At 39.4% G+C, this 24175-nt stretch overlaps 2 protein-coding genes across 2 annotated transcripts; one reads left to right on the top strand and one right to left on the bottom strand.

Moving 5' to 3' along the window:
• Positions 1–228: 228 nt before the first annotated feature.
• cnpy2 (canopy FGF signaling regulator 2) lies at positions 229–13484 on the top strand. Its single transcript, XM_038298127.1, has 6 exons — positions 229–384; positions 539–645; positions 726–841; positions 11489–11686; positions 11848–11944; positions 12030–13484. The coding sequence occupies exons 2-6, from the start codon at positions 546–548 to the stop codon at positions 12071–12073; spliced, it is 555 nt and encodes a 184-aa protein (XP_038154055.1). The 5' UTR covers positions 229–384; positions 539–545; the 3' UTR covers positions 12074–13484.
• Positions 12980–23756, bottom strand: LOC119791806. The gene is made up of 4 exons (XM_038298126.1): positions 23644–23756; positions 23428–23531; positions 16363–20057; positions 12980–16331 (listed from the first exon to the last, which is right to left on the bottom strand). Exon 3 carries the CDS (start codon positions 19445–19447, stop codon positions 16367–16369), a length of 3081 nt encoding a protein of 1026 aa, XP_038154054.1. The 5' UTR covers positions 19448–20057; positions 23428–23531; positions 23644–23756; the 3' UTR covers positions 12980–16331; positions 16363–16366.
• Positions 23757–24175: the final 419 nt, after the last annotated feature.

Raw genomic sequence — 24175 nt, 5'->3', positions numbered from 1 at the left:
TTGAAGAAAGTAAGAAAAATACAGGTATGGAAAGTCCAGATGTTGAGTTTCACATGAAGAAAGTAAAACTAAAAAGTCTTTAGAAAAGAAACAATCAAGTAAAGTACATATACTAAAAAAAGAAAAAAAAAACTTCTTAAGTATAGTAACTAAGTATTTATAGTTTGTTACCCCACACCTCCAGGATGCTTCAGTGTGGTTTCCTCTGGGTTGCCTCGGTGGTGCTGCTGGTATCTTCCTGGCCAGGCGGGGGCGCTGTCCGGTAAGTGAGCAGCTTTGACCGGCGGAGAAGCTGCTCCGTTGCTACGTCACCATATTTCATCGGATGCCATAAAACAGCGTGGAAAAGCCTGGAAGCTTTACCCTAAAAGCTGCCAGAATTAGGTGAGTTAAATAAGAAAAAGATGAAACTAGATTTTTAACATGCTTTGGTTTTAGATAGATAAATGAAGCTGAGAGAGCTTTGATAGTTCGCCAGTGAACCTGTTGCTGTTCCTCGCTGTCAGATTGAGATTAATAATCTAATCCTGTTGTTTAGAGACAGAATGAGGGAAGCTGCTGTGCTGCTCGCATCCTGTGTAGCTGTGTGTCTCCTCCCGAGCTTCAGTCTGTCCGCCAGACAAGGGCAGGACCTCAGATGTGGAGGTATACATGTTTCCACTTGGTAGTTTTTCAGAGCTAAATCAGAAATCTGTTCACCTTTCTGTGTTGTTCTGCCCCTTCAGCATGCAGGGCTCTGGTCGATGAGATGGACTGGGCCATATCCCAGATAGACCCAAAGAAGATGATCCAGACCGGATCGTTCAGGATCAACCCGGATGGGAGTCAGTCCATCAGAGAGGTGAGGAGGCAGAAACCCAGCAGCACCTGGAGCTCCTTATTCTGTTACTGTTAGGATCAGGAGGCAGAGAAAAGTTCCTCCTCTCATTAGTCTAAGGACTCATGTATGGAAGAGGATTAGGGCCACTGAAAATATAAAAAGGTTAACTGAAATTGTATTTCAGTATAATATGACAAAAAATCTCAGAATTCTGACTTTAATCTCTGAATTCTGACAGCTAGCTCTCTTGGTTTAATTACCTTCTGCTCTTCCATTAAAGGAATAGTACACCCAAAACATGATTAGCCTTCATTTTCTACTCACCCCCATGCTGAACAACACTCTGGAGTACTTTTTTGATATCTCAAATGCATCTGGAGATCTGGGAGGCTTCTTGCTGTCTGCTGACATTCAAATAATGGTCTATGGCGCCCGAGGCAGAAAGGTCCATAAAAGTCCACAAAAAACGTGTCAATATTCCTCCATACTGCTCGTCCAATGTATTCCAAGTGTCCTGAGTGGGTAGCATCCAGAATTTACTCGAAACGAAATCATTTAGAATGTTTTTAGAGCATAAACAGTAGTGTATAGGATTTCCTGAAAGCGCGCACATGCGCGTTCACGACGCTACGGAAGCCGGCAGACCAAACCAGCGCATTTAGCTCGGCAAAGAACTCATGCTCTTCCTCAACACTGAAGTCCTCAGACATTTTTCTTTCGTTGTTTCTTTCTTTGCACAGGTAAACAGCACATTTCTTCTTCTACGCTTGCATTATTGGCAGAGCAGACGCTGAATGCGCACTTTCATCTGGTTTGGTCTGCCGGCTTCCGTAGCGTCGTGAACGAGCATGTGCGCGCTTTCAGGAAATCCTATACACTACTGTTTATGCTCTAAAAACATTCTAAATGACTTTGTTTCGAGTAAATTCTGGATGCTACCCACTCAGGACACTTGGAATACATTGGACGAGCAGTATGGAGGAATATTGACACGTTTTTTGTGGACTTTTATGGACCTTTCTGCCTCGGGCACCATAGACCTCCATTATTTGAATGTCAGCAGACAGCAAGAAGCCTCCCAGATCTCCAGATGCATTTGAGATATCAAAAAAGTACTCCAGGGTGTTGTTCAGCATGGGGGTGAGTAGAAAATGAAGGCTAATCATGTTTTGGGTTTACTATTCCTTTAATGAAACAGCATCACCAGGGAACCCTCAGGCACGTAAAAAGTTGCATAATTCCATCATTTCCCAGCAATGTGATCCTGGCCCTCCCAAACAACTCACATCTTTGTCAGTGAACCTGAGTGCTCCCACATCCCTTCCTTCATGATGCCCATCTACATTAAGATCCAAAATTCCGAGATTAAAGTCAGAATTCCGAGAAATAGGTCAGAATTCTGACTTTTTCCCATATTAAACTGAAATGATATATATTTTAAATTGGTTAACTGAATTTAATAACATTTAATTTCAGTTAACCTTTTTTATTTTTTCTTAGGCCCTAATCCTCTTCCGTATTCATGGATATGGAAAGTCATACTGATTTAATCTAAAGTTTTTTATTAGCAATTAAAATTTTATGCAAACAGAACATCTCCAGTCTCAAAAATTAAAATTAATTCAGATTGTTGAATCAGCTAAATGTAATTATACATGATTAAAAAAATGTAATGATCACTAGAGGTTACAAGTAACGAAGTACAAATACTTCATTACTGTACTTAAGTACACTTTTTAGGTATCTATACTTTACTCCATTACTTATTTTTCTTCCTACTTCTGACTTTTACTCATTACATTTTCACACCAGTATCTGTACTTTCTACTCCTTACATTTTTAAAACAAACATTACTCATTACTCTTGGCTTCGGTTTAATGTTTATAAATATTTATTTCACGTCATGTGCGCCATCCAATGCAGATCATTGGCTCCATCCACATCTAGTGAAAACTAGTGTAATTGGATGAGTCATATAACGCAAACACTCATTGGTTAGCTAAAGGAAATCATCAGAAGCAAGCAGGTGTTCTTCAAACTGCAAACGTGAATTGTCTATGCCATGCTACAATGGAGGATTCAGAAAAAGATGTTGAAATGTCTGAAAGGTCGGACACAGGGGAGAGCGTATCAGGAGATGGAGACCAACAAGACCTCCCTCATCCTTGGCTCTATCTCAAAGAATTTTTAGAAATAGTCGAAAAATTTAGCTTTCAGTTCATGTAGCGGCATCTGGCTGTTTTTTTTTAAAGGTTTCTTTATACTTTCAGTAGTTTTTGGAGCACATACTTTTTCACTTTCACTTGAGTAAAGAGGTCAAGTTGCTACTTCAACTTTTACCAGAGTGTTTTTAAACTGAAGTATCTATACTTCTACTTAAGTAACAAATGTGTGTACTTTTGACACCACTGCTGGTCACATATCTGGTTTTAGGGCTAAACCCTGTTGTGTCAAAAGTGCATTCTTTACTTATATAATTAGATATACCTCTATAAAATGGACTGGAAGAGGTAAAAGTACGTTTAATAGTTTGTATGAAGGAAAACCAGCTGGTTGCATTCAGGTATTGACTTTGAAGGATTCACTTATTCTGGATGAACACATAAACTCCTCAGCGATCCCTCACTCAGTTTATGCATGCAGTGACAGTGGAGAGGAGGAGTGAGAGTGGAGTTGCAAACCGGGAGGAGGCGACCGGGTCAGAGGCTGCTGTTGAACGGGATTCCTAGTGAAAGAACACCGTCGGAAACAATATTTGAATGTAGGATGGGAATCTGGATGAACTGACTGCACTGACCATGTTGTCAGGTGGACTGTCTCACTGAAAAACATTAAAACTATTTTTTATCCTCTGATCACAGCAAATATAGCTGCCATTATTACAGGCAAAGAAAGGATAGAGTAGCTCTGCCCAACGCACATCAGACCCACTTTTCGACTCCGCAGCGGGAGCAGCAAAGATGCTTTAACCCTGCCACAGAACCAAACTTGTACAAGCATCAAAATTTAGGCAGCACCGCATTTTTGCTGCTCCTGCTGCTAACATAAGCCCGTAGATGCATCACTATAGAAATGGCTCAGAATAACCTGAGCCACTCCAACTACAATCTTCATCATAAATTTTTAAGCCTAGCCTTATTTATATATATATATATATATATATATATATATATATATAAAATATACTTCGCATCGGGGGCAGCTGGAGCCCATTCTTAATCTCATACTGTTGGAGCCTATTAAGAATTAGATTCATTTATCTTTTGCAAAATTATTAATGTTAAAGAGCTAAGGTTATGTGAATGGTAGAGTTATTGTGTATTTGTTTATGTCTTGGTTTTGCTTTGACCCTCCTCCTTGTCAGTCCGCCTCCTGCTGAGATTAACAAGTAGAAGCAGCTGATGAGGTCGATCTGATTGTTTGTTTGAAGGAGTGAGGAGTGCAACAGTTTTTTCACACACATCACTTAACTTTATATTTGAATTTTTGTAAGTCAACTCTGAGAATATTTCTGTTATTTTTTATTAGTAAAGAAAACACCCTTATTTTGAAACAAGAAAATTCTCCACGAGTGCTTTTTGTTTTGTGAGTCGAAAAACCTCCTCCTAAGACTACTCTGGCAATTTTTTATTTTTTTGGAAACTTTTTTGATGCAAGAGTAGCCGCAACAAGTGAAAAAACTTCACTGATGACTTGAAGAAGAGCCTAAAGTCGGGAGCTGCCAGCCGATCACGCTCTGATGCGCAAAGAAAGCAGCCAGCGGGCCGTGAGTACAATCAGCTGACTGAGTTTATGAATGAAGGCGCCGCTGCGCTACAAAGAATGATCGATAACTACAGAAAGCAAAGCTGTTGATTTCAAAGAAGGATGCTTATTGATGAACTTATTTGAAAGTGAAAAGATCGGTGTGGTCATTAACAATGTTGGACCCTAAATCCACGCCTGCGTCTGAGAACATGTTAAAAGAGCGCGTCCTTTCGCGCAGAGGCAGATTGGGAGCCTGCACTAGAAAGATTAATGAAATAAAGGCTTTGATGACGGATGCAGGAAATATTGATGAAGTCAATGATTTAGTACAAGCATTTAAGGAAGCCGTGGATGAGTTTAAAAATGCTCATAGGTTGGTTCAAGAGCTCTTATCAGAGGACGAAAAGGAAAATGATTATAATGACTGGTTTGAGCCTCGAATAACTAACTTAAACTATTTTTTGAAAGATGTCGAAACATGGAAAAAAGACATTGTACAATCAACAATCAAACCATCAGACAGCATATCTAATGTATCAAAGAAATCAAAGTCATCTTCTTCCACATCCAGATCTTCATCAGTCTCTTCAGAGTTAAAAAAGGCCAAAGCAGAACAGGCTGCTGCACTGGCACGAGTTGCTGCCTTGAAAGAAAAACATGCTTTACAAATGGAGGAAGCAAAATTAAAGTTAAAGATGGAGCAAATTGAGCTAGAAGCTGATCTTGCAGCATCAAATGCTAAAATAAAGACCTTACAAAGTGATGAGGTGGACCAGGAACCGTCTTTAGGTGACTGCATGAATGAATATTATAGCTCTCATCAAGAACCACATTCGATAGAGGGCAATGTGGAATTTATGCATTAAGGTGCTATACCAAAGACTCCACTTCAACGGACCATTTTGGAGAGATGTAAATCGTCTCCCAGTAGATTAAGGACAGCAGAGAATAAACCCCAAAATAGGAATCCCACTGAAAGTGAAACTGAAGCTGCAATTTATGATCATAACGCATCTGAAACTGCACAAGATTACCCAGAGGTGGCTGTTACTGCTGATAATGAAAATTTGAATGTTGTTATTCAAAGACAAAATGACATAGCAGAACTCATTGTCAGCCAGCAAAATCTGTCTTTGTTACCTCCGAGAAATATTTCTGTGTTTGATGGTAACCCATTAGAATACCAGTCTTTTATTCATGCATTTGAACAATTAATCGAAGACAAGACTAAAAATAATAAAGACAGACTGTATTATCTAGAACAATTTACATCTGGTTTGCCAAGAGATTTAGTTCGCAGTTGCTTACATATGGAAGGAAGTAAAGGCTACAGGGAAGCTAAACAACTATTAAAGGAACATTTTGGAAATGAGATGAAAGTTTCTGGAGCTTATTTGGATAAAGCCTTGAACTGGCCAGCAATTAAAGCTGAGGATGGAAAGATGCTGTATGCATATGCAATGTATTTGAGAGGATGTTGTAATGCAATGCAAGATTTACAGTACTTGGAGGAACTTGAAATCCCATCAAACTTAAGGCTGTTAGCATCCAAACTACCTTACAAACTGCGAGAAAGATGGCGAACCACAGCTTATGAAATACAACAGAAAACTGGCAGGAGAGTCAGATTTAAAGATCTTGTCAAGTTTGTGGAAAACCATGCTAACATGCTTTTGGATCCTTTGTTTGGAGACCTTCAAGACCAAACAACAACCAAAAAAACATTCCCAAGAGACAAAGGTGAACTAAAATCAATGAGAGGTAAGAACAGTAGCTTTGCAACATCAATAGTTACAGAGAAAACAGGATGCGCTATAAAGCAATCCGTTTTGTCTCCACCACCTCCAGAATCCCCACCCATTGCCAATATCTCTCACTGTGGATTCTGCCAGGGAAAACACAACTTAGCTGACTGTCTGCGTTTTAAAGCAGAGTCGCATGATTGTAAAGTTGAATTTTTGAGAAGTCACGGATATTGCTTTGGTTGCCTACTAAAAGGTCATTTAAGCAAAAATTGTAAGAGGAGACTAACATGTCAAGTTTGTCGAATGAAACATCCAACAGTACTCCATATTAAAAGTGTAAACGTTTCAAAGCAGGACAGTCAAACGGAGATTGAAGAAACTCCCATAAGTAGTGCTCTTGTTTCAGCAGGTGATGCAAACGGGGCCGGGAAAGATTGTGCACTAGCCATTGTGCCTGTCCGAGTTAAGGTGGCAAAAGGGGACAAATATATTCAGACCTATGCTTTCCTTGACCCGGACAGCACGGCAACGTTTTGTACTGAAAGATTGATGAACCGGCTAAATTTGAAAGGACGCAAAACAGAGATACTTCTGCGAACAATGGGACAGGAAAAGTCTGCAGGAACCTACGAGGTTAGAGGACTAGAGGTGGGAGATATTGATGGCTGCACATACTTGGACCTGCCGAAAGTTTACACACAGGATAAAATACCTGTCTCAACAGAAAACATCATCACACAAGCTGACCTGGAGATGTGGCCTCATCTCAGGAGTGTCCCTTTAAAGAAAATCGAGGCAGACATTGAACTCCTCATTGGAACTGATGTTCCTCGAGCATTAGAGCCATGGAAAATAATAAACAGTCATGATAATGGACCGTATGCAGTGGAAACGGTACTTGGATGGGTGGTAACTGGACCACTTGGTGTTGATAGTACAACAGAATATGATGGGCCTATTGCAGTGTCCAGTAACAGAATTTCTGTTACTGAATTGAAGGATATGCTCATCAGACAATATAACCAGGATTTCTCTGAGAACCTGTATGAAGAGAAAAATGAGATGTCTGTTGAGGATAAGCGTTTTATGGAGATTGCTTCTGGCTCATTGTATATGAAAGATGGACACTACCACCTACCACTTCCTTTTAGAAACAAAGATAAAGTTATGCCTGATAACTATAAAATGGTTAAGGAACGCACACTGCACCTTATGAAAAAATTTAAGAAGGATAAGTTGTACACAGAAGAATACACATCCTTCATGGAGGACATTTTGAAAAAGGGCTATGCAGAAAAGGTTCCATTTGAGCAGCTTTACAGGAAGGATGGACATGTCTGGTACATTCCACATCATGGTGTTTACCATAAGCGAAAACACAAACTGAGGGTGGTGTTTGACTGTACATCCTCATTTCAAGGAACCTCTCTGAACAAGGAGCTCCTCTAAGGCCCTGATTTAACAAACACCATTATTGGGGTATTGTTAAGGTTTCGCCAAGAACCCATTGCAGTAATGGCAGACATTGAAGCAATGTTTTATCAAGTCTTTGTTGATGAAAATGACAGAGATTTGCTGAGGTTTCTGTGGTGGCCAGAAGGTAACATTAACAAACCTCTTGAGGTTTACAGGATGAAAGTTCACCTCTTTGGCTCTGTATCATCCCCAAGCATTGCTAATTTTGCTCTGCGTCAAACTGCTGCTGACAACCAGAAACATTATTCTGATGAAATTTTCAAAACCATTAAAAGTAACTTTTATGTAGACGATTGCCTCCGATCAGTGGCAACAGTGAACCAGGCAATGAAGCTTGTCACAGATCTCACCAAAATTTGCAGTGAGGGAGGTTTTACATTAACAAAATGGGTCAGCAACAGCAATGAAGTGCTGGCAAGCATCCCTGAACATCACAGAGCTGGAGCATTCAAGGAACTAGATCTGGATAAAGAAAAGCTGAAAGAACAAATAACAGTTGAGTCTGCACTTGGACTCCACTGGGATACTCTCAGTGATACCTTCAGCTTTAAAGTCACCATCAGGAGTCGACCTGTTACCAGAAGAGGTATACTCTTCACAGTGAGTTCAGTATACGACCCATTAGGATTTCTTTCCCCCTTCATCTTGAAAGCCAAACAGTTACTTCAGGAACTCTGCAAATCCAAGTATGGATGGGATCATGTCATTCCCCAGGAATTTGCAAAGCCTTGGCAAAGATGGCTCAAGGAGTTAAATCTGCTACATGACTTTCAAGTTGCAAGATGCATGAAGCCTGAAAACTTTGATCCCGTGGAAACTGCTGAACTGCATCACTTTTGTGATGCAAGTGAGTCAGGCTATGGTACAGTAAGCTACCTCAGATTAACAAATCACCAAGGTCAAATCCATATCTGCTTTATATTTGGAAAAGCTAGAGTGGCACCTCTAAAGCAGATGACCATACCCAGACTGGAACTAACAGCAGCAACATTGGCTGTTAAGGTGGATCGAATGCTAAAGAAGGAGCTGCATTTACCACTTTCTGATTCAACTTTCTGGACAGATAGTACCTCTGTCTTGAAATATATTCACAATCAAACTAAAAGATTTCACACTTTTGTATCCAACAGGATTGCTGTAATCCATGACCTCTCCCACACCAGCCAGTGGAGATACGTAAGTTCAAAAGTTAACCCAGCTGACGACGCATCAAGAGGGCTATATGTGGAATCTTTCTTAAGATCAAAATGGCTGACTGGTCCTGAATATCTCAGCAGAGAAAAAGGAACATGGCCGAAACACACAGAAGGTCTGAAAGAAATACCAGCGAATGATCAAGAAGTGAGAAAGGAGATCACAGTTAACAGTGTGATAATGGAGGATCAACATCCAATATGCAAGATGATAAAGTATCATTCATCATGGAACCGACTTCAGAAGTCTGTAGCCTGGATATTAAAGGTTAAAAGACATCTTCTACTGCTAAGCCAGCAAAGAAAAAGTCAAACTCACCTGTCTTCAGAAGTGATGAAAAACTTGGAAAATCAACACGAGACGCAATACTTATCAGTGGAGGACATGCAGAACGCAGAGAAAGCAATCATTTGTTTTGAACAAAAACGCTACTTTCACTGTGAATTTACTTGCTTGGAACAAGGCAAACCTCTTAGTTCAAGAACTACCATCCTCAAACTGGATCCGATGCTCGATGGTGGCATCTTGAGAGTTGGTGGTAGGATAAACAAAAGCGCAATGCCAATCCACCAGAAAAACCCAATCATTCTACCTAAAGGTTCACATTTATCTAACCTCATCCTACAGCAAATTCATCACCAAGTTGGACATTCAGGAAGGAGCCACATGCTCTCCAAGCTAAGGCAGAAATTCTGGCTCCCTCATGCAAACTCCTTAGCCAGAAAAATCATCAAGAGCTGTGTATTCTGTAGACGCATGCAGGCAAAACCTGGTGAACAGAAGATGTCGGACCTTCCTGAGGACCGTTTATTTCCAGACCTACCTCCTTTCAGTCATGTTGGCATTGACTACTTTGTTCCTATTGAAGTAAAAAGGGGACGAGCTCAGGTGAAACGATGGGGCGTCATATTCACCTGTCTGGTGAGTCGAGCTGTCCACCTAGAGATGGCAAACTTCTTAACAACAGATTCATGCATAAATGCTATACGCAGATTCATCTGCAGAAGAGGATCAGTGATGAGCATCAGAACAGACTGTGGGACAAACTTTGTGGGAGCACAAAAGGAATTACAAGAAGCATTAAAAGAGCTAAATCATCAGAAAATCCAAAAGACCCTTTTAGTAGAGGGAATAAAATTGATTTTTAACCCACCTTTTGGGGCTCACCACGGTGGAGTCTGGGAAAGACTAATACGTCTAATCAAAAAGACCCTCACATCTGTCCTTAAGGAACAAACACTGGATGATGAAACCCTGTCAACAGCATTATGTGAAGTGGAAGCCATCCTAAATGACAGGCCAATAACTTCGGTGTCGAATGACCCTAATGATTTAGAACCACTAACACCAAACCATTTACTCCAGCTGAAAGGAAAAGCAACCATACCACCAGGAGTCTTTGAGAAAACAGACCAATATTCAAGAAGAAGATGGAGACAATCACAGTATCTTGCAGATCTTTTCTGGAGACGTTGGACAAGGGAGTATCTTCCACTCATGCAAGAACGAAGCAAGTGGAACACCAAAAGGAGGAACTTCAGCCCTGGAGATCTGGTTGTTATTGTGGATAACTCGGCACCAAGGAGCGCATGGACAATGGGTCGTGTGATAAAGATTTTTCCAGATGCCAAAGGTTTTGTTAGAAGCGTTTTGGTTAAAACCAAAGCCAATGTCATCCAGCGACCAATAGATAAGCTCTGTCTTTTAATGGAAGCAGCTGGATGAAATAAGACTTTCTATGGACTGCTTTAAGCATTAGAAATGTTGAGAAGCTCTAGGTAACATTTATGGACAAAAGAATTAAGTTTATGTAATGTTTTTGCTAGATGTTAGGCTCCTGTGAATATTATTTTTGTAATTGTTATTTTGCTAAGGCTAACAATTAGGGGCCGGGATGTTGGAGCCTATTAAGAATTAGATTCATTTATCTTTTGCAAAATTATTAATGTTAAAGAGCTAAGGTTATGTGAATGGTAGAGTTATTGTGTATTTGTTTATGTCTTGGTTTTGCTTTGACCCTCCTCCTTGTCAGTCCGCCTCCTGCTGAGATTAACAAGTAGAAGCAGCTGATGAGGTCGATCTGATTGTTTGTTTGAAGGAGTGAGGAGTGCAACAGTTTTTTCACACACATCACTTAACTTTATATTTGAATTTTTGTAAGTCAACTCTGAGAATATTTCTGTTATTTTTTATTAGTAAAGAAAACACCCTTATTTTGAAACAAGAAAATTCTCCACGAGTGCTTTTTGTTTTGTGAGTCGAAAAATCTCCTCCTAAGACTACTCTGGCAATTTTTGATTTTTTTGGAAACTTTTTTGATGCAAGAGTAGCCGCAACACATACATAATCAACCTGTTCAGGGTCGATACATAAAACTTGATCTGTCCTCTAGGATCTGATATCGCCTCCACTGATGCGATGCAGCTCAGTATATGGTGCCGCTCCAGTCTGAGCCAAGCCATGTTCTCTGTTGTCAATTTGAAGGGTTTTCTTTTATCCTTGCAGGTTCCTCTGGCCCGCTCTGAGGGAAACCTCCTTGAGCTGATGGAAAGAGTCTGTGAGAGGATGGAGGACTATGGAGAGCGCACAGATCCATCTACAAACAGGAAGTCCTACATCAGGGTCAAGTCTCGCACCGGGGAGCCAATGGACCTCTCAGAGGCCACCCTGGACTCCAGAGTCACATCCAGTTTAAAATTTGCAGTGAGTTTTCTTTTTAGCCTCCTGCAAAGAGGAATTATTTCTACATCAAAAAAAAAAAAAACACAATACTTATTTCCTCGGTTTCAGTTCTCCTTTATTTCAGACTGATCTGGTTGATGTATCAAGGTTAACTCTTATTTATTCTCTTTTTTTCCCTAAAGTGTGAAACGATTGTTGAACACCACGAAGATGAACTTATTGAATTCTTTTCTCATGAAACGGATAACGTCAAAGACGAGCTCTGCAGTAAAAGGACAGGTATGTTCCCCTTTTCTTTTGACCCTGTGTTGCTTCGTACTGCAGGACGTTGGCGAGAGTCTGATGGGTTTTTGTGTTTCTGCAGACCTCTGTGACCACGCCTTAAACATTCCCCACGATGAACTTTGATGTTCCCCCGTCAGAGCCACGGACTCTGACAAACGGAAACATTGGGTGCTGTAATTTCTCGGGACGTTGCCTCAAGATGTAAACAAATCTTCTTTTTTTTATACGACATAACAGAATTTAGGAGCACTTTTAGTTAAATTATGCTGTTGTTTGGTTACCCCTCTGCTGTACTGTATATTTATCCACTCTTTCTCTGGTCTACCTGTCAAACACTCCAACATTAGACTCAGACTGTGAACATTAAGTGTTAATAAAGTGTCCTTGACTGATTTCCTTCTCTCTGTGAAAGACAAGACTCAACAGCTATGGAGTAAATTTTGTACCAATATTGTTGCCAACGAAGAACTTGAACAGAAATTAGAGGGAACAATTGCAATCCAAGAATAAAAGTTTGAAAAACTTAGTCAAAAAAAGGTTTTGTGAGTACCTCTTTTAAACATTTTATTAATATTTAATTTTTTCAAACCTAATTTTTTATCCCCCATTTTATTTTTTTAAATTTCTATTTTTCAGATTGAGTTTTATAAATTGCCTTCTTCCAGACTGATTTGCAATCTTCACTTCAAGCCCGATACAAGCACTCACTAATGACTAATGCAATGTTGTTACTAACATCCAGCAGACCAATAGAAATGCGTCTTCAGTCCTCGATGCAGAGGAAAGCCCCGCCCCCAGAAGTGAACAGAATATGATCTGCAAAACACAATTGGTAAAATTCAGTCTGAAAAAGGGATATTTGAAACAAAGTTTAACATGAAAATATAAGACTTGTTGAAAAATTATATTTAAAAAAAATTATTTAGAAAAAATAACATTTTAAAGTAATTATCAAATCTGATAAATTGGTAAAGTTGATCTCAAAACTGCTTTTTATTAAAGGGGTCTTTTTTTTGTTTTTTGTTTTTTGTTGAATTTTTCATTTTTGCATTGCTTTTATTTTTTCCTCCGATTTGCAAAACACTTTCTTTACTTGCAATAATAATGGAACAACATTCACTCCATAGGTTTCTCTAATCCAGATAAATGGTTCGTAAGGAAGAAAAACTCTGACAAAGTCCTGTCACTGTTTTATCTCCAACAGGATAAAACATAAAAACTTCAAACAGTTAAAGTGGGTTTTTTTCAGTTTGTCTTGAGATTTGTTTTCCCTTTAAAAAGCTGTTGGATTCTCAGTGGCATGTTGTTTAGTTATTTAAAAATAAAATGATCAAGATCTTTTTTTTTATAACATTTTTATCGACATTATTAAATAATCGGTTTACATCCAAGTGTGAGAATTTGTAATAAAATATCCAGCCTTTAGTGATCCTATTTCATGGTCAGTTATTCATAAATGACCAGATCTCCTTTATTAATGTGACATTTTTCCATCATTATTTAATTAAAACACTGTCTTTGGTGACAAAGTTCATTTCAATTTCTCCCTGTCATTTTTTATTTATTTATCAGGGAAATCTACTGTCAGACCAGTATTATGATGTAACGTTTGGGGCTGAAAGAATTAAAAACCACATTCTGACTTTTGAAAGAAAATCGTTGAAATGTCACAAGCCTCCTAAAAATCTTAAATTCGTTTTAAGCTTTTATCAATTTCAGATTCTTCACATATTTATATCATGACTTCAGCTTTTATATAACAACATAACATAATTATTAATAGAGGTTCATAAAAAAAATCAACTAAAATAATTTAATGAACATCTGTTTTTTGTCCAGATACACTGATTTGTATAAAGTTTGCACTAAGTAAAGTTTTACTGGGAATATCAAATGTAATTTACATTTGCGCTTGTACAGACAAAACTGTCCTCATTAGACGGCCTCTGCACACACAATGCGATACACCCTCTGGAAGACGGCCGTCCACCCCATCTAATGTGGCTAGTTAAGCAATACACATGACTAATAAAGAATAAAATTAACATGATAATTGAAAAGCCTACATTCAAACATTTTCTAAAGCTGGTAACCAGTAGTCAATTTTTCTCTAATAGGGTTATATGTTCAACTTTTAGGTTTAATTCTTCCACTTTTTTTGAACACCACTATCACCCTAAATGAATAAGAATGAAAATGCAAAAACGGAGAGAAATCTGTCATTTTTTTCAATGCGCAGAAAAACATTTAAAACATTAAAAATAAAATCGGGTCTAAACATGTGCTTAAAAATACAATAGAATTTTGATAAATTAATATTTATTTCTATACAAGGTCTCATTCAAAGTGGAATATAGCATAAAGTGCTTTACAGAAATCAAGAAAATGCAGAATTTAAACAAAAATCTCTTCACCATGCACATTCAAAAAATAAGCTTATAAATAGCTATAACTAAAGAAAAACAATCCAAGCCAAAGCTGGAAATGGAGGAACTGGAGATATGATTAACAAAGAGAAAAAACAAATTAAAGAAGGAAAGATAATAATAAAAAAAAAAGTAAACAAACATGTTTTGTTTTTTCCAAACTATTAAGGCCAATAATTATATAAAAATAAGCAAATGTATTTTCATTCTTTTATGAGAACAAAAAGTTCGAGATGAAATGAATCCTGTGATGAAAATAGCTGTTCTGCTTCAGCAAACCACATAAAGTCTCACTGCAAAAGGTTTGGAAATAAAAATAGAAGATCTGCATTAAACCATATTAGTAGCAAATTAGGGCCCCATCACACCTTGCCGATTTAGCCAGCTTATGCCCAACATTCCAGAGTCTCTTAAAACGCTGCCATACGCTGAGCTTTCTAAGCATTTTTTCCAATTTTGGGTGTATACATAGAGTATTCATAACCAGACCAGAACTTATGTCCAACGCCAGCCTAACTTATGCATAACGCACGGCAGCCTAATGCCATGAAATCATGCACAAGCCTGTGTCCTGAGGGGAGCAGCGATTCGCCCGGACTACATAAAAAGACGTATTTGATCGCGGTATTAACCTAGCTGCTGTTTACCGCCAACCAAAAAAAGAAAAAAAAGAAGGGTTGCAGTGGCAGCAGATTCAGCATCATGTTTGCAAGGAACTTTGTGGGTGGTGGGCGTAAACGCAGGGAGGATCCATCAAACTCACTTTCTCACCCTATGATGGGGATGCAGTCTGGAGGAGGACTGATGGTTTCCTCCTGTGAACCCCCTTTATACCAAAATGCTGCCAATGCGCCATTATACAGTAGCTGGAAGTTAGAAACACGTTCAGCACTCGTCTGGAACACATCAAATACTTTGGAGATAAGTTCTTGATAAGTTACGATTGTATGCGCACGTTAGTTTTTGGATAACCAAGACACCACAACGTATGAGTAACTTACAATCAGATAACTTATCTGTAACTTATGGTCCACGTATGGCATAGCTGGCATACTTGTCGTATGTCGACGTGTGCGGCATGTTTTGCCGTGTTTCAGCATGCTCATAACTTATACAAAACTGACCCATAACTTATCCAACATATTCCAGTGTTTTTGGCATGTCAGGCATACGCTGATCTAAATTGTCAATGTGTGACAGGGACTTTAGTACAAGAAAATTAATTTTAACCTGCATCACCAACAGCTGTTCTCTAGCTGAATAAACCTCCACACACTGAAACCACTGCAAACATGCCTGTGTTTTTACTCAGCAATCAAATCTACTGATACATACTGCAAGCAGTGCTTTGTAAGTCCCCTTAAAGTTTTTCATGTTTTCATTCTACAGTGCGTGTAACTCTTGTAGCTCTTCCTTTGAAATTGGCTTTCTGGTCAACAAAATCTACAAACAGAACTGTGGATCTCTGCAGTTTCAGGCTGCCTCTCTTATTAATGCAGAATTTATCCAGCCTGCAGGTGAAGAGCAGTCATTTAGCCGTTTTTTTTTGTTTTGTTTTTTTGCCTTTTCTAAGAACCTGTGGTTCAGCATGTTGTTTTTATAACCCACTCTAGCTTAAAACATCTCCACAGCTTACTCCTGGACCTGTTTGCTGTGTTTCCTTATCTTCATGAGGCCGTTTGTGCAAAGAACAGCTGCATTTATACCAAGGCACTTATGGATTCTATTTACTAGTGATGTGACCTCTGATAGGGGGGTGGTAAATACTTCAGCAAAGCACTGTTAGCTGTCTTACTTTGATTTATCCTGTTAAATGGCCACACCAAAACCATAAAAAAACAGTTTTAAACCGGAGAATACATATAAATGAAATCAGCAGCTGTTCTTTAACCATTGGGAGGGTCTAGCCTACCACATAAAATCATGTTAATGCAGACAGTAGCCCTATTGTTGGAGTATACGCATACGCCCTGCAGGCGGGATGTAATAATTAATGGGTTAATACCTCAGTAGCATCTACATCTACCTCCACTGGAATGTGCTCACTAGAACCACCAATAGTTAGATCTTCATCTTTACTTCCTTTAAACTGGGATTCCCCCTTTTCATTGCTGGAACATCTTACCTCCCCTTCAGCCGTGTCGGACTCCTCTTTCTTTTCTTCCACCTCGCTGGAGGGTCTTGTTTCTATGTCCACTACGGTGACAGTATTTTCAAGGACATGACTGGTGCTACTGCAGGACATAGCATCTTCATCCGCATGTTCCTCTGACTCTTTGTGATCCTGGTCGCCCTGCCTTGTCTCAGCACTGTCCTTTAAAAGCTCATCAAAGTTCTCCTCAGACTCTAGGTCAGCGACCATGTCTAGACAACTCGCATCCGACCTCTCACTCACTTCCTCCTCTTCGCTCTCCGAATCAGGCGCTGTGTGCTTCCTGATACGATTAACCACTTCCAGCAGGGACTTTGAGTACTGAGATCCTGTCTTGTGGGCAGCAGTTGGAGAGAACTCTGGGGAGACATCATCTTCATGGGGAGGAACAATTGTCAACTGACTGGATTCTTCAAACGATTGTATATAAAAGGGATCAGAGGAATTTTCCTTGTCTGGAGCAGCAGTGACAATATTCAGAGGAGAGACAGTTTCTAAGAGGGGAACATGGTCTCTACCTGGCAAATCATCAGCAATTAAGTGATTGTGTAGGACCTCACTGCTTGAAGGTGAAGGAGGGCAATTGTCGATAAATTCCCGTTGGGGATCAACGTTTTGCAAAGTGTCCGCCTGTGGCTGAGTCTGGGTGGATTTGTTTCTCTCACTGCTTTGTCTTTGTTCCGAGAGACTTGCGATCGGACCTGGATTTATTTGGGATTGCTCCAGAGTCTCGCCTCTTTCTTTCTCCCTAAAAACACCCCCCTCCACATCAAACCCAACCTCTTCTGTTTTACAACTTCTTGCATTTTCCTTCTGACCCATTTGAACTGAAGGATCAGGTAGAATGCTTTCTTCTAATTGATGATCTTGCTCCCCTTTTGCAGAAGTGGCTCCTTCAATTTGGACGCAAGTAAGTAGCTGAGCCAAGATGTCGGGGTCTTCATACCTAGTTTCATCTGTAGAGCAATCACCTTCATCTGTTTCTTGCTTTTCAGAAATGCAAGGAACATCATCCCACTGTTGACAGTTATTGTCTTCATGTGGCAAGACACCCTCTATTTCTGTAACCAAGGACTTGTTGAGCTCACTTTCAGCCAAATGCAACATTTCATCATCTTTAGTCTCCACATACAGCTCCTCATCATCTGCAAGAAATATTTCTTCAAGACGGGGAGGGCTTGGGAGATGGTCTTCACTGGGAAAGGAGCTCAAAAAGGAATCGGGTGTTTTAGGAAAAAGAGGAGGAGAGGGGGTGTCAGGGTGAGGAGTTAGGTCTAAAGCTGAACCGTCCTGTATGCCTGGGTCTAATAAATTCTGGGGAACTGAAGAGGAACTATAGAGATCAACATTATGCTCTTCCTTTTTACTTTCTCCACAGGTGGATTCATCCCTATCGTCTTTCTTAAGCTCAGTTTGTGTTAAAGTGTCGTCTGTTTTGAGGAGGGACTCAGTGTCATCATCTTGAGTGGCTAGGTTTTGAACGTCTGTAAAATCTTTACCACCATCATTTGTTAGCTGATTTCCAATCTCATCTCCATCTTTCTCCACTCGGGGAACCTCTACCTGCTCTGCCACATCCTCTAGCATGTCCTCAGCAGGATGTGGTTCAGCCTCCTCCTCCTCTTCACACAGTGGTTCATAATCCTCACTTTTCTGTTTGATGTCAGCGTCATGCAGAGGTATTCCAAGGATTCTTTCTGCTCGCTCTGCCAGAGTTTCCTTTTCAGAAAGAGAGGTCAACTGGGGTACGTCAGTCTCTTTGTATTCCAGTTTGTTCATTGGTGTTGAGTCTAGATCAGCTTCAGGGTCTTCATTTCTTCTCAATGCCTCCTCACTTGGGCGGGTTGTAACATCTTGATAAAGCTTAGAGCAGCTTTCATCGTTTGCTGTGGAGCCTAGATAGTGAACTTGCTCCTTCTTTGGTGAAGGGATCATCTCTACTTTGACAACAACACAGCTGGTGTCTATTACGAACAGACCTTTCATGTCCTCAGCGTTGTCCTTAATTTGCAGATTCTTCTCTTCGTCGTCCGCTGAGTGGCTTCTCAGATCTTCACCTCCATCTTGGTTTAACATGCTTCCTTTTGTGTCTTTCAAGCAGGTTTTGTTGGAGCTCTCAGTGTCAGTCTTGTTACTGGAACTAGGCTCCCTCCATAAAGGGTATTTGGTCAACAAAGGCTGCACAGACAAAGATTCACTTCTTTCAAATACAGGTTTTTCGAGTACACCTTTTGCGGTACTTGACGGGTCTTCTTCAGGGATCATCTTTTTTCCAAATCCAAGTGTCTTTTTATCTGACTGCTCTTCTGATGCCTGTGCTCTGGAGTCCACATCATCAACAAGCTCCTTCACTTGCTTGTTATCCTGTGTGTCTTTTGAAAGCGCCCCTGTTTCTGTGACTTGGGGGCTAGTTTGGGAGGGGCAGACTGGTAAAGACTTGGTTTCAGAGGGGCTAACTATTCGAGAAACCAGGCAGAATATGGTCATCCCTCCTGTCTTTTTCTTTAGTCTGAACTTCCTTCCTTCTATGACCTTACAAATGTCCTCCTTCTCTTTATTTGAAACATTAGCTGCTTGCGTTTGTTTAGCTAATAATTCTTCGGGTTTCTGTGCATCAGTGGGCCTGTCTGCCTTTGAAGCATCTCCCTTATGTTTACTAGACCTCTGCTGCTTTAGTTCAGGGCATGCATTGCTTAGATCTTTCTCCACATGCCTCTTGGTTTGCAAGTCCACTGGAACATCCTGCTTTCCATATATTGGCTGTGACCAGTTAGCTTGGTTATTACCAACATGCTGCCAGCCAATGTCACAGTTTTGTGTCACAGGAGGACTTTTGTGCGGCCTGCTGTAGGAGGGAGGTCCAACATATCCAGGAGGTTTGCTGAAAACCCTAGGTTGGTAATCACTCTTTTCATTCATGGGGTTTGTGCCTGTATTAGGATGTTCTATTTTGTCCCACAGCCCAGAATGTCTACAGTTTGCTTTTAGTTGGCTATGTTGTAGATGAAATCTAGAATTTGTTTCCGCTTTTTCTCTCTCTGGAGCCCGGTTGCTCTCTGACAGGCCTTGGACTGTCTCTCTTAACTCTGCTTCTAAACGTCTCCTCCTGGGCAGCGAGTGACTGTACCCAGCCGCCCAAGCCTCCAGCTCCCGATAGCTGCTGTCATTCCTCTTTGTGGACACATCTCTGTTGTAATGGGAATGTTGACTCTAATCCCACCTCTTCATCCATGGATCCCTCAGAAAGCCTCTGTCATAGTCCTTCATAGCTCCTGGAGACACCAACTCTCTCTCTCTGGGGTTACGTTGCCGATATTCACCAAGGTCCCGGTGGCGCTGATCGTTATGGTGTAAAGTAAAAGGGAAACAAGCAGAAGAAGAGCTGGGCAGCTCTGACTCTGTCCAGTATTCCTGTAGAGCTCTTCCTGCTCTCGATCCTGGTACTGTCCAGTTACTGGACTCCCTTCCCAGACTCTGCTGCTCTCCTGAGTACACTGTGTTATAGGTTGCCTGGTGTCGGTCATGATAGCTGTGAGTGAAATGTTGGAAAAAATATGTTACAAAAGTAAACTTGTAATACATTTAAAACATTTCACAAAGAACAATGAATGTGTTAAATAAGTCGTTCCCAAACTTTTCTTGCTGGTCGCTTTAGTGCCCGAGAGGTTCAAACACCTTGCAAATCGACGAATTTCCAACAAATTGAAAACTTCCTGTAAACAAAAGATTGAGACCAAAACACACAAAACATGCAAAGGAGAAGAGCTGTATTCACAGAAAATAGAGAGATGCAAAGTAAAAACATGCTGCAAACACAAATCCTGCTGCAAACACATTAATTATACAAACACGCACTGAAGAAAAAGTGGTGCAAATAGAAAATAATCTAAGAAACTAAGAAAAGCTACAAACTAGCTCCTGATAGCAGAAATGTTTCACACCATTAGGGGGAAACAAACGCATATGGGGTCATACCATAAAAGCATTAACAGGATGCTATGAGAGATGTTTAGTTTTTTCTTTATCCAAAGGAAAAAATAATTATTCTTTTATCCTTCAAATTTTCTCTGGACATTGTATTTATATGATGGAATGCCACAGACAATAATTCATAACAATTTCTCTGGTCGGGTACCATTTGTGTTAGTGATCACCCCCCCTAGTGGTAAGGAAAGGCTTAAAACTTTCCTTTTTGATAAATCGTATATAGTGTTTCCAGAGCTATCGCTATAGTTATGCTGATATAGGCTTAGACTGCTGGAGGACATAGGGACCCCTTTTCATCATTTTGCCTTATTCTATCTCTACTCTCCCATTCTACAGTATTGTTAGTTCAATCTCTAACATTATGTTCTCTCTGCTTTTTCTCATCATAATAGCTTTGTCTGGTCTGTTCCTGTTTTGCTGTGAGTCTTTCCTGGAGAGAAACATCAGCTTCAACATTTATAATCAAAGGTGTTGACCTTTGTTTATAGATGTTGGAGATCAGCCTTTTTTCCAGTGTAGTCCTGTTTCTCTGAGCGTGACTAACTGGATGTGCTCTCTTTTACCCATCTGACATGGGAGCTGGCACGGAGCACGTCTTCCCGGATGGGGTCGCCTGTGGAGCTGATTGACATGTGCCTTTTGTATCTCTGCTTCTGTCTCCTTGAACCCCAGTCTGCCTCAGCAGATGGCTGCTCACACTGAGCCTGGTTCTGCTGGAGGTTTCTTCCTGTTAAAAGGGAGTTTTTCCTCTCTACTGTTGCTACGAGCATGCTTAGTGTGAGGGATTGCCTTCAAGTCAATGAGTCGATGCAATCAACTGGTTTTCCTTAGGTAGAAAACTTTGAATCAATCTGATTTTATGATCTGGTTGAACTGTAAAGTGCCTTGAGATGACGTGTTGTGAATTGGCGCTATAGAAACAAACTGAATTGAATTTAGCACTTAGATAAATATGTCCTAGTTTACAGCTTTTCTAACCCTGCATCTATTTATTTCTACTTGCAGCCTTTTTTATTTTGCATGTGTCTTGTTTATGTTGTTTGTTAGCCTCATTTATTTATTTGCAGCAGTTTTTGTGGGCATTTCTACTTGCTGCTCTCTATATTCTGCAATTGCAGCATTTTTTCTTTTGAAAACCTTTTGTCTGTTAGCCTCATTGTTGTGTTTACGGGATAATTTGCTGTGCATTCAAGGATTTGGGTGGCATTTGCACTCCTTGGCCATGGTAGGTCGTAGGTATTTAACTTGAGTGTGTAATGAAATTCCTCTTAGGTATTGACACTTGGCTCTCTAAGTAATCATTTACTAAATTTAATTGCATCCCAGAGGTCATGCAACCCATTTTGGGAACCACTATGTTAAAGTACCATGACTACAGATATTTAGTCCTGTAGTCATGCCTTGGAAAGTATTCCAACCTCACATCTCAGCCTGATGAAGAAAGAGGAGATTGCTATTCATTTTTTTGCAAATAAGTAAAAATATTTAGTCAGATTTACTAAAATAATGAAAATGGAGATTAGGTTTAACCAACTGAACCTCAGAATAAATTCAGCTGTTCTGTGAAAGCTTAGAACTTTAGTTAGAGAGCTGCACTGAAGGTCAAACAGCTTTTTCAAGAAGAACAGGAACCTTATAGGACAATATACAGGATATTCTAGTCAGATTCCATCAAAAAGAAAATCTTTAGCATAAATGAGAAACTCTGCTTGTGGTGGACAGCTACTTCTGTACACACAACCCTGGACACACTGTCCCCATACACTGCAATAATTATGGAGTCTAAAAAAAAGATATTACCACTAAATCTGAGAGAAAAGGTACTCAATAGAAATGATCCATCCATCCATCAAGCAAGATATAACGTATAAAGATGTCTTGAACCACAATTAGCAGAAATTTGAAGTAAAGAATAGACTCCAAAACAGAGATAAATAATCGTTTCTAAATGTAAGTGATTTCTTTCTTTAGTAAGGTCCACGTAATTTACAGGGATTGGTGGAGAAGGATGCTTTTCTGCACAAATGGTTAATATTCCGACAGGACAAGTCTCTTAGCCATACAGACAGAGCTGTCATGCAGTTTTAGATCGAATCTGAGAATCTGTAAAACAACTAGAACTTTAGTCTTCACACATGTTTTTTATTCACATTAAACTCCTGTTTCAATAATAGAAACAGCCATATATATAAATCGTTTTCCTTCACAATAAAGCACCACTTAGTGTTGCTCTATCGCATAAGATCAAAGCACATTGAGGATTTCACATTATAATTCTTGTGAAAAAGCTTACGGTGTAATGGATGATTTTGCAAATTCTATTATTACACAGAAAATATAACATTTACCGAAAAAAAAAAATTGAAAATGGTGTGAACTTAAAATGTGTGACAGTTACAGATTTACATGGTAAAATTGGCCTGAAAATGAGCGTATTCTGTCATCTAAAGTTTAAGCATTTTTTTTATCACTCAACATGAAGTTATTTACTTATGAGATTTATTTCATCTGTGATTTCATTCATAAATTCTGACAACATGTTTTTTTGTTCCATCTGGAGGTTTGGAACAACATCTCAGAAGCAAACATACATCTTTATTTAAGTGTGTTTAACGGATCAAATCATGTCAGTTTTTTTACTCTCACTTGTTGAAATGTTTGTATGAAAGTAAGTATAAACAGTCTCACACCTTTACTTCATTACAACACATCTTATTATATTTAAATGGGATTTTCTTCTTATCGAAGTTTAAATGCAAGTATTTGAGGTTAAGTTTATTGAATGATTTAATTCTCTAAATTATTTTGTTCTTAAGATGTTTTTTTTTACTATAGTTAATTGTCCAAAGGTTTCTAACTTTTGGGAGACAACAAAAACAACTTTTGATTGAAGACCTTTTCGTTTAACTCACTTGTGTGAACAGCTTCTCCCAGGAAGAGTCCCAAACCTGGAGTAAAGCTGCGACTGACCCTGATTTTCCAGCCAGAACTCCATTGTTTGCTCCCCTACAAAGATCTGAAGCATTCAAAGAGAAAACGAATGTAAAAAGACTTTACGTGCAAAACATTGAAGTAGATAAATGTCTGTTAGCTCCACAGACTAAACTAAAATTTTTGTTTGCACAAACCTTCCGCTGCTGCTTTAACCTTCAGCTGCTACTGAGGTGAGGCGCCGAATAATGAACTCCAAACAGGACCGAGTGTTTGCAGGGGGATGGTGGATCTCTGTCCTCCTCCCATTCTTTAAACACACACACCCACATGAGACTGTACAGTTAAAGATTCATCCTCTGTTAATAATAAGCTTTAGGCACAATTACTTTTTTTTAAATAAGCAAAATATTTCCTCTCCCATTAAACCTGTAAATTTACCAGAAACCTACATTTAAATCGATAACTTAACAAATAACTCAAAGATAATTATTTTTTCTGAGATGTGTTGTTTATCAAACTTTATTTAAGGAGATTTCGTGGTTTCCTTCATTTTTTTTACTCCAATTGTAGAAAACACTGTAAAAATGATCTAGAAATAAGTTAAAAAAAAGTCTTAAATTAAGTGTATTTACTCTTCATTTGAGTAGATAAATAAGATGATTTGCCAAAGGAATGAGTATATTTACTCTTAAAACAAGATAATTAGATAATATGCATCAAAAATTA

This window comes from Cyprinodon tularosa, unplaced genomic scaffold (genome assembly GCF_016077235.1).
Source record: "Cyprinodon tularosa strain WSP-4 unplaced genomic scaffold, ASM1607723v1 ctg40, whole genome shotgun sequence".
NCBI lineage: Eukaryota > Metazoa > Chordata > Actinopteri > Cyprinodontiformes > Cyprinodontidae > Cyprinodon > Cyprinodon tularosa.
This window is presented reverse-complemented; position numbering and strand designations above follow the sequence as displayed.

What these genes read in the sequence shown, in the direction of transcription:
- LOC119791806 (XM_038298126.1), bottom strand. Translation starts at nt 19,447, where the DNA reads ATGAATGAAAAGAGTGATTACCAACCTAGGGTTTTCAGCAAACCTCCT.
- cnpy2 (XM_038298127.1), top strand. Translation starts at nt 546, where the DNA reads ATGAGGGAAGCTGCTGTGCTGCTCGCATCCTGTGTAGCTGTGTGTCTC. An exon ending in GGAGTCAGTCCATCAGAGAG is followed by an intron (nt 842 to 11,488) that starts GTGAGGAGGCAG and finishes TTATCCTTGCAG; the next exon opens with GTTCCTCTGGCCCGCTCTGA. An exon ending in GCTCTGCAGTAAAAGGACAG is followed by an intron (nt 11,945 to 12,029) that starts GTATGTTCCCCT and finishes GTGTTTCTGCAG; the next exon opens with ACCTCTGTGACCACGCCTTA.